The following is a 14,123-nucleotide window of genomic DNA, read 5'->3' on the forward strand; positions in this document are numbered from 1 at the left end:
AAAAATAAAAACATGAACTGAAATAGTCCAAAATGAAACAAAAATACAAAAACAACAACACAAAACTACAATATCTCTGGGCAGCTCTATGAAAACACAAAAACCAAAATGCAGAGAACGGCTGGTAATATTTCAAAATTTTATTAACGAACATAATCTCTGAGGAACAACAGCAGTTCTCGCGCTCTCTGTACATGCAACTGTAGAAAATAACAATTTAGAATTTTTACTTTTCAGTTTTAGTCTCCCCCCCGTCCATACTCACTTTCAGTTTCTCTCTTTTTTGTTTTTGCTTTTTTATTAAATTTTTTGTGTCTTTTTTTCCACGTTTAATTTTTTTTTGTCACTTTTTTCTTTTTTGCAGGAAATCAACAACAGCTAGAGGTGAAAGTACTGGATTTCTGTTACAGCACTGACGATAGCATCAACAAACCCATCGTGAACCAACCCCTCCCCCCTTTAGCTGCTCCATCAATATGTACACAAATAAACTACATTGTACAAATAAAAAAAAGAAAAAAGAAAAAGAAAAAAAAAAGTTACATTGTTACATCATAATCACCTGCAGCGAGCGCGACACGGCCCGTTGCTGTTAGAACCCCACATTCTACGCAATTTTTCAGACTAGTACAAAGAGGAGGGTGCAAAACGTCCTGGGAGGTTTTATTTACAGAGCTATGTACAGTATGTCTCTTTCACGCATTACAAGGAGGAAAATTTACACAGCGGAGACCAACTTCAACTCAAAACATACCACAGGTGCCAGAAAAAAAAAAAACGAAAACAAAATAAATGATAATAAATAGGTTATTTCCCACCATTTAAAAGAGTAGTTCTCCATGCTTTTTATTAGTCATAATCCATTCTAAAAAATAAAATAAAAAGGAACAAAGAATTTAAAAAAACAAAAACAAAAAGGCTTGAAATCGTGATTCTACATAATGAAACTAAATCATGTATATTTTTATGTCCAGTAAGAAAACACAACAAGTCTAAAAACAAACATTATGAGCGAATGTGAGTAGAGTAGAGGTAATATGTTGCTGACTGAGGTGGTGTCAGGCTAGCATCTGTATCACCACGGCCAAGAGCTCTACTATGCATCTGCTGTGTGTCTCTGTATCTTAGCCAAATATTCACGCCGGATGATCAAAGTGAATGGATGTGTGTTTGGTCTATTGCTCTGGGGAACGGAAGGGGGGAGGGAGATCACCTGTCGGCTGTGTCGACCATCACCATTTCAAGCCTTTGTAGGTTGTTAAACATACGAACGATGGCAGAAGTACGAACAAAGGCAGGGCTATGAAACTGTTTTTATGTTTTGTTTTCAAAAAAAAAAAGAAAAAGAAAAAAAAAAAGAAAGGTGCCACTCAAAACGGAAACGCTCTCGATGTGTTGTAAACAATAGTGAGAGGGTGTCGGTCAGGGCGTTGTAGCGGTATACATTCTGCTCAATAAGCAACGTGATTGACATGCCACTGGTTTTTATACAGAACAGAACCCCTCCCCCTCCCTCCCCCAAAGATAAAACACAACAACATTCAAAGCTACATACACTTTTTGCTAAAAAACACACAAGGATTCTTGAACAAAAGACACCCGCGACCCTCGTCCCCAAAACTGTAAGAAACCAACAGTAAAATAAAAACATGAGTTTTAAAAAACAATTTTTCCAGACTTTTTGTTTCCAAACATATACCAAACCAGGGTGTGTGTGTGTCTCAAAATTAAAAGAAAAAAAAATAATACCCAGGACAATACATCTAGCCACCTTGTCTGCACAGTGTAATAGCAACAACCATTGCACTTGACTAGACATACCATACACAGCTATGCTGACTGACAGTGTGTAAATAACTTAAAAGTTTAGGATCAGAATATTGCCATCAGGATACGTGAGCAGCTTTCACACACAAGACCGTGTGCGTGGGGCAGGTCGGGAAAGCTTTTCAAAACCCACTAAAAACAGAGAACCAATACAAGTCATCACAAATCAACGGTTCAATGGGATCCTTTAGTTTTTAAAAGTCAGTCTATTCAGCATTAACCTATTTCTTCCCCCCTCCACTGCTTCTGTTGACGTCTGTTCACTTTTTGGTTTGTTCTGAGAAGATTTGAGTCTGGTAACCTGTCTCCTCGGGCCTGACACAAGACACCACACAACTGAATAATAACAGGAAGTAACCGAAACATTTAAAATCCCTGACCACACTAGCCCCAGCCCCTTGTAGGATAAAAAATAAAAAAGGAGGACAACGTGACTTGGTTGTTGAGCCTATTCCCGTGATTTTAAGTGGGTGTTGTACTGGAGTCCTAACATGGAAATTAACACCTTTAAAATCTACTTTAAAAAACACCCGTCTAAGTGGAAGGCCTCAGGTCTGCTGAGCCATGAATAAGTGTTTTTCTTTCTGACACACTGGCACCACCTAGTGAGTAAAAGTTGTAACAGCACCATGAAAATAAGCTGCTCACCAGTACTGTGACATAAGGGGCTGACAGACTGACAGTGTTTTTAGGAGTCTGTGAGGAATGAAAATGTCTCTGTGCCTGTTACAACTCTTCAGTCAGTTCAATGTGAAGTCAGACACTGGGAGGACAGGACGAGTAGTGAAGCGCTGAAAGACCCGTGTCTTGTTGGTTTTAGACGGTGACGTTGTGCGATGATTCATAAAAAAAAAAGTCAAATTGTTTTCTTTAAATTAAAAACAAGCGAAATAATAATTTCAAACAGTTCTACACTCATATGGTTTTGCTTGTGAATGACATCTCTCTTCCATCCCACCCATATATATATATATATTTATTTATATACTTCTGTGTGACTTTGCCCAACAATGAGTACATTTTTTTTTTTCACTGAAAAAGGCATTTTCTTGGTTCGAAAATTTTCAGATATAATTGTGTAGTAAAGCAATGAATAATAATCCTCTGTCTATTCTTTAAATAAATCCTCAACAACTATTCTGCTACATCTGAGGGGGCTGTATGGTTGTCGGCCCGTGAGAGGCCCATTTGAATGCAGAAGTGTTCTCTGTCAGCTGCTTGTGTTGCGGTGACTCGGGTCCAGGCGAGCCGCCTCACCTAACCCCGGATCGAGTCAAAAAATGGGATTATACAACTGTGCACTGGAGTCTTTCAATACTGACAGAATCGTGTACATGTTTTGGCCCATGGATATGAAGGGGGAAAGTGCTGCCCAAAAGTGAACTGTACATAAAAAGATAATTTTTATTTCTTTTATGTTTTTTTTTCTTTACACTTAACTGAGTGATATTACAGTACATAGGTTATTTACAACTGTGCAGTAATGTGTGGCAAAATAAATTATCTAGAAGGCAGCAAGAATACATTGGTTAACGAATATAAAAACTGTACATAATTTACGGAATACAACTTTTTTTCAGTTTTCTTTTGTTTGTTTTTTCCATTAAACTAATATTGGCTCTGTAGTGTTTCAAGTCACTTCCTCAGAAACAATGAAATGCCCAAGTAAAGAAATAGACAAAAACAATATTTCTCTCCTGCCAAAAACCACAATTTCTCAAATAGTCTCTTTGAATCTCAACATTCGTTGTGTTTGTTTCTTCTGTCCTGTGTGTGTGTGGTTTTTTTTTTTTTTTTTCCTTTTTTTGCAGTCCATGGCGGTCTGATGTGTTTTGTGGTGGAACGAGCGGGATCACTGAGGAACACTCCGGTCTGTCCTCAGAGATCCGTTCATGTCCTCTTTTGTTAAGCCAGGCTGAGAGGCTGCACGAACGGTCTCTTCCTCTCAGACACTGGGCCCTGACGTGCACACACATCGTGACCCCCACCCTCTCTTGCTTTGTTCCAACCTGCTGCAGCCTTTGTTTCACTACTGTTTAGCCAAGCTCGGTGCAGTGTGAACAGAGAGGGCGTCCTCTGGGTATCTGGGTCTCATAGCCCTGAAAGTGGCTGCTTCTAACCTCCTGGATCAATTTAAGGATCCACACAATTCACCACGGCTCCACTGACTGCATCTGGGTCAGCGCTGGACTCTGTCAAGATCTCCTGGCCCATGTGGAGACTCGTGTCAAAAAGAAGGAGGCGTCTCCTCAGTCCTCCCCCAGGACAGGCACCACTCTGTTGGGAGAGCTCTTCTCTGGTAGATCCCACAGTAGCAGCGGTGGTGGTGGGTACTGAAGCAGGAACCACAAACGAATGCAGAAAATAAATCTGTCCTCCGTCTCACCAAAACTAAGCGATGAGGAGGTGTGTCCCAGTGCCAGAGCCTCAAAGCAAAAACTGTTTCTGCTTCTCTCGCTCTGATCAAACAAACGCATAAAAACTTTGAGGATGAAAGTGCAAGTTGTGTATTTTCTTTTCCCCCATTAAAAACATTTTTTTCTTTCTTCACGGAAGGGAATCGAGAGCAAGTTTTTCAGCTTTATTCTTTTTCTAGAGAATAAATTTTTTCCCCCTCTATGGTCCTCTCTCAAACTTGCTAGCCCTTTCCATTCGTTCGGTTCAACGAAGTCTCCTTGATAAGAAGTGATTGAGACTAAGTTTTCTCTCTGTGGGAAGCGGTATGTCACGCGGGCAGCAGGACAAAGTCGTCGTTGACATCGACCATTGGCACGTAGAAGGACGGCACTTCGTTGACGCACAGGGATTTGTGCCCCGCTGGGTCCAGTTCTTGGACTTTCAGCTGCCACTCCATTCTTTGCACCGCATTGAGAGCTGCTGCCTCGTGCTGCTGTCGCATCAACAAACACGTCTGGGGAAGGAAAAGCATAGCATGAATATAGTGACTATGCACACAGGTCATGGTTCTCATATGTAGAGATGTACCATTAAATATGTAATATCGGCATCAAGATGGCATTTAGCAAAGTCAGTGGTTGTTACTTTGTGCTTCTATTATCAGTTATTTTGTGCAAAGTGCCAGTATTTACCTTCATGCGGTCGTATTTATCATCCACGTCCTGGATCCAGGAAATGAACTGCCGCGCATTGAAGCGATCTCTCACAGATTTGTTCTCATCACCCTAAGAATGCAGAAAAAGTAAGAATGTGGACTAAGTAATGGACATAGAAATACTTAACACTTGTTTTTTTGAGATACTGATACATTTCCCACCTGGCTCTCCGATGGCATATTGTACACTTCAGAGTCCAACAGCATGGTGCAGGCGCTGAACGGCACAGCCTGATTGGCTATTGTCCTGGCTGCCCTGCAGTGGACCCTTAAAACCTCCTGTTCACATGAAACAATCAGCTTCTCCTGTGAACAGCAAGCACAACACAGAAAGAAATAAACATTGATGATATGAAGAGGAACATCATTGCGTCAAACAAATGGCTGTCATTCAAGTAAGTGAGATATATGAAACAGATTTGTTCACTTTGGCTTCACCAAGGCGTGGGGACTATGCCGATTTCACTTGCATTTCCATTTAAAAAAGGCTTTGATCTTTTATCAAAGAAGTGCTCCCAGCGTTTGGTGCACATGTGTATTGTTGATTGTATAAAAAGCAGGGAAGGAGTGAGGAATGAGTGAATTTAGGACAGTGAATGATCCTGAAGTATAAATGACACTTTCTTACCCGTTCTATGCTGTGTTGCAACCTAAGCTTGCCCCTTACTGCCTCTTGTTGCCTAAAGAGCTCCTTCAGAGGTTCTGACAGTGATGGAGGTGGAGCAATCTGATAAGCAAAACACAGCACAGCATTAATACCATTACATTGCAGGATAAGATTATTTTGAAATGGTGCAAAGACACCAGAACTTACCACAGGGATGTGCAACTTGCTGAGAGGCTTGCCATCGAGCAGGTAGGAGCCAGTGTAGGTTACATATTCAGCGTAACACTGTGGAGCCTGAGGCGTGATGTAGCAGAGAATCTTCCTCTTTTCCTCAATCTTCTTCCTAATCTGCAGATAGTCAAAGTACGGGTTGGAACGTTCGCTGCGGTAGGGTTCAATGTCGTCTAGCTTGATGGCATTGACCACTACAGCTAAAGTCTGCTGTATCATCTCCCTGGTCTGCTGCATGGCTGTATTTACCAGCTGAACCTGGACTTGCTGCCCTGTAGAACGTGGAAACTTCCTCTTCCGTGGGTGCTGGGTTTGAGATTCCTCTTCGTCGACAGGAAGAGGACGACCTTTTGTTGTCTTGCTGAGAACCACCGTAGAAGTCGTCACAGATACTGCTGGGGTCAAATTAGAAGCAGTAGACGGGACACTAAGCCCAGAGTCTTTCTCTTTCTTCAGAGCTGTAAAGGAAGATGCTGAGGTGGGTGTTGGGGTTCTAGTAGGAACTGGGTTAATGCTCACCACCGGACTGGTTGTCACTGAGGTGGCAGCGGTAGATGAGGTTATTATGCTAGAGGTAGGAGGGGTGGCAACGGCAAAAGCAGCAGCTGGATTGTTCTTGGCGCGATTTCGGGTCATCCTTTGCGGGATTTCATCCACCTTCTTGGGAACATCTACAGGGGTGGACACTGTGGTCAAGGTCACCAATGTTTGCTTGGATGTGTCCTGAGTGTCCTGTGGCTCCACGGAGGTGGAGAGGGTGACCACTTCTGGGATCTGAGGAAGAGGACTGCAGGACACAGGCTCTGGTACAGCCTCAGGCATCTCCTCCTGTCTCGTGTCCGGCTTGACAGCAGGCACAGAGTCCAGGGTTATATGCAATGACTCAGAGTGCGAATGCATCTGTATATGTGGTTGCTGACTGGCATCTGATTTTACAGATGTATACAACATGCTGGGATCAGACTCATCCGATCCCCCATAAGGTAGTTTTCTTTCCAAAATGCTGCTCTGTTGTTGGTTAAGTCCCACTGAGCTGTTGACAGGCACACTTTGAGGCTCGGGGTCCAATTCCTGCTGGAAAGGGGCACGTGGTGATGGCACAACAAAGTCCTGTCTAGCAGATTCCCCTAAGCCTAAGTCTCCAGCAGAGCGTGAGGTCTTTGCTAGGGTTGGCAGGTCTACTTCCATGATGTCCAGATCCTCTCTGTCTGTAATAGTGTGTCTAATGTGGGTCGACACACTCTTGTTGTGATCAGCAAGTTCAGGTTCCCCAGACTCAGCTTCTTCTGACTTGTCTGGCAGTGGAAGGTCAGGCAAGGAGAAAGGTCCCAGGTCGTCTTCATCAGCTGAAAATGGATCTTCCCAGGGAACCACAGGCTCAGGGCCCACAGCTGGAGCCATGTGAGTTTCAGCGGCAGCACTGAAACTGTGTGTGCTCTGTCTGCTGTCTGGTTCCACACATGTTGTCTCTGTCTCCACCTGGTGTCCCTCTTCGATGCTCGGCTTGTTGCAGTCTGGAAAGAAGGACTCCAGCCTATTGGAGGAAGAAGAGTTGTTTAAATAGTTGGGGTCCTCATCCATAGCAGTGTCTGGCCTCTCTGGAGAGGGTATATCAGCCACAGCCTCCTTCTGCTCATCAAAGTCCTCTGGGTCATCTTTGTGCCACCTGCTCCAGGTAGCATAAGGGGAAGTGACAGAGGGGTGTCCAGACAAGGGCTGCATGTCATTATCAGAATGGGAGTAAGGGCTGGTTATTTTGGAGACAGCAGCCTCTATTTCTCCATATGTCCTGTGGGGAGATTTCATATCCATGTCATTGTTCCAACCCATGTTGTGATCGAAACAGTTCTCTCCGTGGTCAGCTGCAGGATGTGTGGGGGACAGTTGGTGGACTTCTGGCTCATGCTGGTCTGGAGACTCTGCAGGCCAGCTCTTCTGCAAAGGATCCTCAACTTGAGGAGAAAACGAGCATGGCTCCCTTGTTTGGTCCGGCTCATCCACTGCACAGTGCTCTCCATCAAGTCTCTCATCCATGTCGCCCTCTTCCTCCTCCTCTTCCTCCTCCTCCTCCTCTTCTTCTTCTTCCTCTTCTTGTTCTTCTGTGACAGATGGAAGATTTGAGACGACCAGATTAGGCTCGCTGTGGTGGTGCTCCGTGATATCGTCGATATCCAAGGGTGGCAAGGCAGCTGGAGCTGGAGTTGGTGGTGCTGCAATGTCAAAGCATGGCTCCTGGGGGTCTGGCCTGTGAACTGGTGTCGACGGTTTGGGCAAGAAATTGTTGTACACACTTTCAGGAAGGTGTTCATTACCGTCGTTGCCAGCAAGAGTTGGTGTTGCTGCATCTGGTGTTTGATAGGATGGCTCTCGCCGAGGTGACGGTACCCTTATCGGAGGAAAATACGTAGACATCAACTCCAATCTATCCAGAGTTGCAGATTTGTCCTCGAGAGGCTGACAGGCAGACGTCTGATCAAATTCCGCCCCTGGATCATTCTGCTGTCGAAGAAACTTGTTTGCCTCTGCCTTGAACTCATCTTCTAGAGGGCGGCGGACATCAGAGGATGCAGAACGACTGACAAGGGGGAGCTGGAGGTTCTTCGCAGGGGTAGGACATGTGCCCTCCGGAAAAGTCTGGGGGTTAGAGTACCTGCTAGTGGACAAAGAGAAAAACAAAACATTAAGCCTCAGTCCAAAACAATCAAACTATAACATTAGTAACATGCAGTGTGTCTGAGTATTAAAATACCTTTCAAAGAAGGATGGGGAGCAGGCATTCATTGACATAGTCATTGCAGACGAGTTCTGACAGTCCAGCGGATCCAGCATAATGTCAGGGTAATCCTCTGCACTACAGGATGGTGTACGTGGAGTTTGCATTACGTCCTCGAAGCTGGGGCATGACATGACAGGTGTAGGTGTGGGAACACCAGTTGGCCTGCTTTGATCTGGCCTGGGAGAAGCAGGGAGGTTGTCCTTGATTTGGTGGCCAGGGAGCCAATCCTTTGAGTTCTGATTATCAGTAGGCTGGAACTTTCTGCCTGGAGACATCATTTGGGCCGGGAGACCAACATCCTTCAGCTTCTTCTCTTTAAGACCAGACTCAAGGCTGTTAGATTTCTTGGATGATAGCTCACTGCGGCTTTTCCGTATTTCCTCTGTAGACTTGGTTTTGTCTTTTAGTTTTGGGTCGCCAGACTTGGGTCTAAGCTTCTCCATCTGCTTCATTTTTTCTCTGTATTTCTTGAGCCGCTCTTCATTCTCTTGGTCTTTCTGACTCAACATCTGACCAAAACTTGTCATCTGAGAATCCCCATCAACCAACAGTTTTTCACGTGGTCGATTATCTTTCCTTGCATTGTCTTTGGGCTGAGAGAGCTTTTCATTTTCATCCTTAGCCTTAGATTTATTGTGGTCCAGTCTGTTGTCTTTGTCTAGCGTATCCCGATTTCTGTCTTTTTTCATATCAAATTTAGGACTGTCTTCCTTTGACCGGTCCTTCAGAACAGTGACCTGTGGGCTGTCTTTCAACCCTGACTTTGCGTCATCTTTGGAGTGTTTAAATGACCCAAAGCCATCGATATATTTATTCTTCTCTTCCTTAATTTTTTCTTTATGCTTTTCCTTTTTCTTTTTGTCTTTCATTCTGTCACTTATGACGCCAGTTCCTTTGTCTTTGTCCTTTTTGGACATCTCCTTCTCAAATTCTAATGTCTTATCGAAGTCGTCCTCTCCGTCTCCCTTACCTCCGTATGGGAATGTGTAAGGGTCTGCCTCTAGAGGCATAGGCTCTTTCTCAAAAGGCAGGCTCTCTCTGCGGCCGTAGGACTCTCTAATTTCTTCTGTTTTGTCACGTTTGTCTCCTTTGTCTTTTTTTGTCTTTTCCTTCTCCTTGTCATGGCTTTTCTTGGATGAGGACGAAGAGGAGTGCCGATGCCTCTCTTTCTCTCTGAACTTGTCTTGTGGCGTAGATATGGACAGGGAGTCTCTTCTGTCCTCGGCCATATCAGGCAGGCTGATTGAGTCATAGTAACTGGTGAGGACCGGATCGTGACCTCTGTCAGTGAAACTGTCGGAGGAGATTTCACTGTTCTTGTCATTGGAGTCATCCTTGTAGTCATTCATAGCCTCCTCCTCCAGTTTTTCTAAGAGAGACTTCTCATTCTCCCCGCTTCCTTTCGAGGGCTTTCTTTCCTTGGAATGGTCCTGCTTGTCTTTATATTTGCTCTTGGTTTTTTCCTCGCTCGTGTCCCTTTTGTCCAGAAGCTTCTGCTTGTTTTTCTTCTCTTGGTTTGAGTCCACTGACATCCTGTCTTTCCTCTCCTTATGTTTTGTATCTACCGGGTCTTTCCTGTCCTTGCCGTGTTTCTCCTGGGAGCCTTTCCTCTCTCTACCTGTGTCAAATGTGGCCTTATCCTTCTTCTTATCTTTGTGCTCTTTGTCTTTTGCCTTTTCTGTGTTATGTTTACTATCTGCAGAAGATTTTCTTTTTTCTGAAGGGAAGTGATCCAGCTCATCTTGATCGGGTGTCGAATCTTTTCTGATGGAATCAGACACCAGTACCCCACCGCTGTAGCTGTCGTCGTCATCATCGCTTTCATCAGTGAATATGTCGGCTATTTTGTACCACGTTTTCTCCCGGATCTTCTCAGTTTTTCTTTCCTCTTTCTTTACCTCCAAGAAATCTTTCTCCCGATCTGAATGTTTGTCTTGAGAGGCCTTCTCTTTCTTTTCCTTTGTCTGTTCTGAAGACATCTTTCGATCTTTGTCTTTGCCATGAGAGTCTTTATGTTTGTCTTTGGCCCCCTCCTTCTTGTCTTTGGTACTCCGGTCAGCATCTTTATCCTTGACAGTTTTTTCTGTGGAGCTTTTATCACTCTTGTCCTTCTCCTGATCAGCTCCTCTGTCTTTTGTTTTCTCTTTGTGCTTGTCAGCTTTTGTCTTTTCCCGTTTCTCCATTCCCTCACCCTTCTTTTCTTTCTCCTTCCCAGAGTGGTTCCTTTCTCTGATATCACACGATTTACTGACAGGATCAATGTCTTTGAAGAAAGTATCATTGCCATATTCATCTCTTATCGATTCCTGCTTGATTTTGATATCCTTTCTTTCTTTCATGAACTCATACGAGTCTTTACGGTCTCGACTGCTGTCCAGAGAATCCTTGTCTTTTTTGTCCTTGGCTGCCTCTGTGGACTCTTTCCTCTTCTTTTCTTTCTCAACTGAGTGGCTGGAGTTTAATTTTTGTTTTTCTGACCAGTCTTTCTTCTTTTCGTTTGTCTTTTCCGAAGGGTCCTTGTCTTTTTTCTTAGAAGTAGCCTCCTTTTCTGATCTCTTCTCATTGTGGTCTGATTTCTTGTCCTTGACTTTGTTTTCTTTCCTCCTCGTCTCCTCCTTAACAGTCTCAACAATAAGTTTAACAGAATTATTGGCTTTGTAGTCCTTGTACTCTTTGACAGGAGCATCCCAGCTGTCGTCACCATAGAGGGAGGAGTCAGAGGACATCTCAGAGCCCCATCTGTCATGATGGTCATCGGAGGCACTGAGTTTTGTGTCCTCCAAGTTGAGGAAACGATTAACGTCATAACTTTCGTACTCAGACTCCTCTTTCTGTACTTTGTCTTTTTTACACTTCTCCTTATCCTCCTTGGCATTTTTGTCCTTTTCCGCCTTCAGATGTTTTTCCTCTTTCTGCTCACTTTTCCTGTCTGTCTTTGAGGAGGACTTCTCCTTAGACTTTTTCTTTTTCTCCTCTTTGTGAGCTTTTTGTTTATCTTCCTTGGGTTTCTCCTTCTCTTTGACGTTCCTCTCCTTGTCAGATTTTATAGGCTTTTCCCTCTCCTCCTTATTTAACTTGTCCTTGCTGGAGTCCTTTGTTTTCTTGTTTTTCTCCTCTTTTGTTGTTCTGTGAAGGTCTTTTCCCGAGGACCAATCCTTATCCTCAGACTTTGTTTTCGAAAACCTGTCCTCCTTTTTCGAATGGTCTTTTTCATGTTTGGATAATTTGACTTTGCTCTCAGCTGGTGATTCTGACTCAACAATTAGGGACTTTTGCCTCGAATCATCAAAATCAAAAGAATAGCTCTTAACAAATTTCTCATTCATATCTTGATTAAGCACTAGACTAGGAGCTTTGTCCTTCTCCTTATTTTTGTGCTTGTGCTTCACTTTATGCTTTTTCACCACTTTGCCATCCACGTCAGTTTTGGAGATGGTGCTCTCTGTATTTTTGTAGAGCTCTGAGTTTTTCTTTTCCACAGTGTTACTGTGCACGTTGTTATTCTTCTTTTTGTTTTCCTGCGCTTTCCTCTTTACTTGTTTTATCGACTCCACGCAGGAATCTTCAGCTTCAGAGGAGTAGTCAGACCCACTGGACAGTCTAGTTCTGACCGAATCTGAGAGCGAACTGACGTCTGACCATGTGGGAGACGAGACGGTCTTCCAGTTATCCGTCCTCCACTGCTTTGGATGCTGTTCTGCTAAAGACGGCGTCTGTTTCTGAGAGTTCAAGTTTCCATGGGAGGAGGAGGAGGAGGAGGAGGAAGCATTAAAGCCTGGAGAGTCTTTCAGGTTTGCTGCAGAAGAGTCTTTTATGCTATTTGAGCCCTTATCGTCCTCACTCTCCAAATCCGCGCAATCGGAGTCAGACGTACAGAATTTGTCGTTGACTTTACCAAACCGGACTTCTTTACTGACACTATTTTTACTGTCCTTCTTTCGCTTCTTCTTGACTTTATTCTTGTCTTTTTGTTGTTTAGAGCTCATGCTGCCAGAGTCTCTAGTCTTAGTATTTGTTTGCTGGGCTTGTTGCCGTGGCGTAGGCGCTGGCGTGAAACACAACGTCCTATCATCCTCGTCTGAACTATTACTGTCAGAGATGATCCGCCTGCCAGGTTTCTTTGGTGTGAGCGAGTTGCTTTTGGAATAGGTTTTAACCTCCATCTTGGGTATAGAGATGAAGCTGTTGGTCTTGCTTACTGAGTCCTTGCGGAAGTCTTTTTTCAAGAGGTGTTTATCGTCTACGGGAGGGACGCGTTCCTCCTCGTCATCCTCATCAAATTCGTATTCATCTTTGACAGGTGTGACGGCAGATTTAGGAGGGTCTGCGGTTTTCCCTTTTAACTTCGGGCCCTTCTCAACATCTGAGTCTGTGTTATTGCCATCAACAGAGCTGGACGGGGCAAACGAGGGGGCGTCTTCCTCCTCTGAAGATTCTGTAGAACATAAAGAGCACAAAGAGGACACAATTAATTTACTACTTATAGCCTCATGTATTTGAATAACTTTTGTAACAGTTGTGCAATTAGGTGACTCAAAGATTTAAGATTGAAAATGATACCTGATGAACTTTCTTCACTTGAGGTGTAAGTGCCTTTCCCCAGCAACAGATTGAGCATAGTTGGAGAGTTGGCAACCTTCAGTGGGGTTTCCCCTCTCCTGTTGCTTTGACGCGGGTCCCCTCCATACCGTAAAAGTAGCTTAACCACCTGAAAAGGATAAAACTTTAATGATTTTTTGCAATTTTAAAGGTAATATCAGCAACTTCTCAAGTGGTTCAAAGCTTAATAGGATAAAGAGTACAGAATTAATCTTCCACTTCAAAGTTGTTATTTAGTTACGACGAAGCTAGAGCGGGATTTTTGATGGACAGAACTTTTCCACACCAAAACCTCCAGACTTTACTGACAGCAGACTGGGTGATGTGGCGTCTCTGCAACCAATTTTAGTAAAATGCCAAAAGCCGTGTAGAGGTGAGAAAGTATGATGGTCTGAAGCTGCTTTCAGGCCAGGAGAATCAGAGTGAGACAAATTCTAACATCTGCAAAATAGCACCAAGTAAGGGGTGGTCTTCAAAATGTTTTCTCAGTGGGGTTGTCTAAAAAAGATTCTCAGATACTAATCAATACTAAATGTTTAATTGGATCAATTTGCGACAGCATTGATACCAACAGTGCCATCTTAACCTCACACAACACTGCTGCAGACAGGCAGGAACACTTTATTGACACTGGTGGTGATTAGTCTTGGATGTCAAAGATCAGCAGCAAAATTAATTTGATTATAAATCTGATTACACCATTACTTCCAGATGCTCCCTGTGGACACCTTTGTGGCCAAAAATGTCTCATTGACTTCTATTAAAACAACATCAACATCTCATTTCAATGCCATTACAGTATAAAACCATGCACGGCCAGCATTTGATTTTGAAGAAAAGTAGTGAGATTTGACATTTTTACTGTATTCCACTGGTGCGTGTACCTTTTTGCAATGAAGGTGTTGAAAGGGTAGAAAATTTGAGGACAGTTCAAGAAAAAAAGACTAGTGGTACGATTCAATTTAACCTGG

At 43.6% G+C, this 14,123-nt stretch overlaps 1 protein-coding gene across 3 annotated transcripts in view; it reads right to left on the reverse strand.

Moving 5' to 3' along the window:
• Positions 1-125: 125 nt before the first annotated feature.
• The window catches only part of ankrd11 (ankyrin repeat domain 11), a 116,529-nt gene continuing 102,531 nt past the window's right edge, over positions 126-14,123 (reverse strand). For 2 of the 3 annotated variants that reach the window (XM_023154688.3, XM_012916939.5), the window contains 7 exons: positions 13,114-13,261; positions 8,527-12,988; positions 5,754-8,430; positions 5,568-5,666; positions 5,102-5,245; positions 4,917-5,009; positions 126-4,738 (listed from right to left, as the gene is read on the reverse strand). In XM_023154688.3, the coding sequence (XP_023010456.3) occupies positions 4,553-4,738; positions 4,917-5,009; positions 5,102-5,245; positions 5,568-5,666; positions 5,754-8,430; positions 8,527-12,988; positions 13,114-13,261 (7,809 nt within the window). In that variant the 3' untranslated portion in view covers positions 126-4,552. The remainder of the gene's footprint in view (positions 4,739-4,916; positions 5,010-5,101; positions 5,246-5,567; positions 5,667-5,753; positions 8,431-8,526; positions 12,989-13,113; positions 13,262-14,123) is intronic. The other variant, XM_023154689.3, reaches the window with a different exon arrangement.

This window comes from Maylandia zebra, linkage group LG1, assembly GCF_041146795.1.
Source record: "Maylandia zebra isolate NMK-2024a linkage group LG1, Mzebra_GT3a, whole genome shotgun sequence".
NCBI lineage: Eukaryota > Metazoa > Chordata > Actinopteri > Cichliformes > Cichlidae > Maylandia > Maylandia zebra.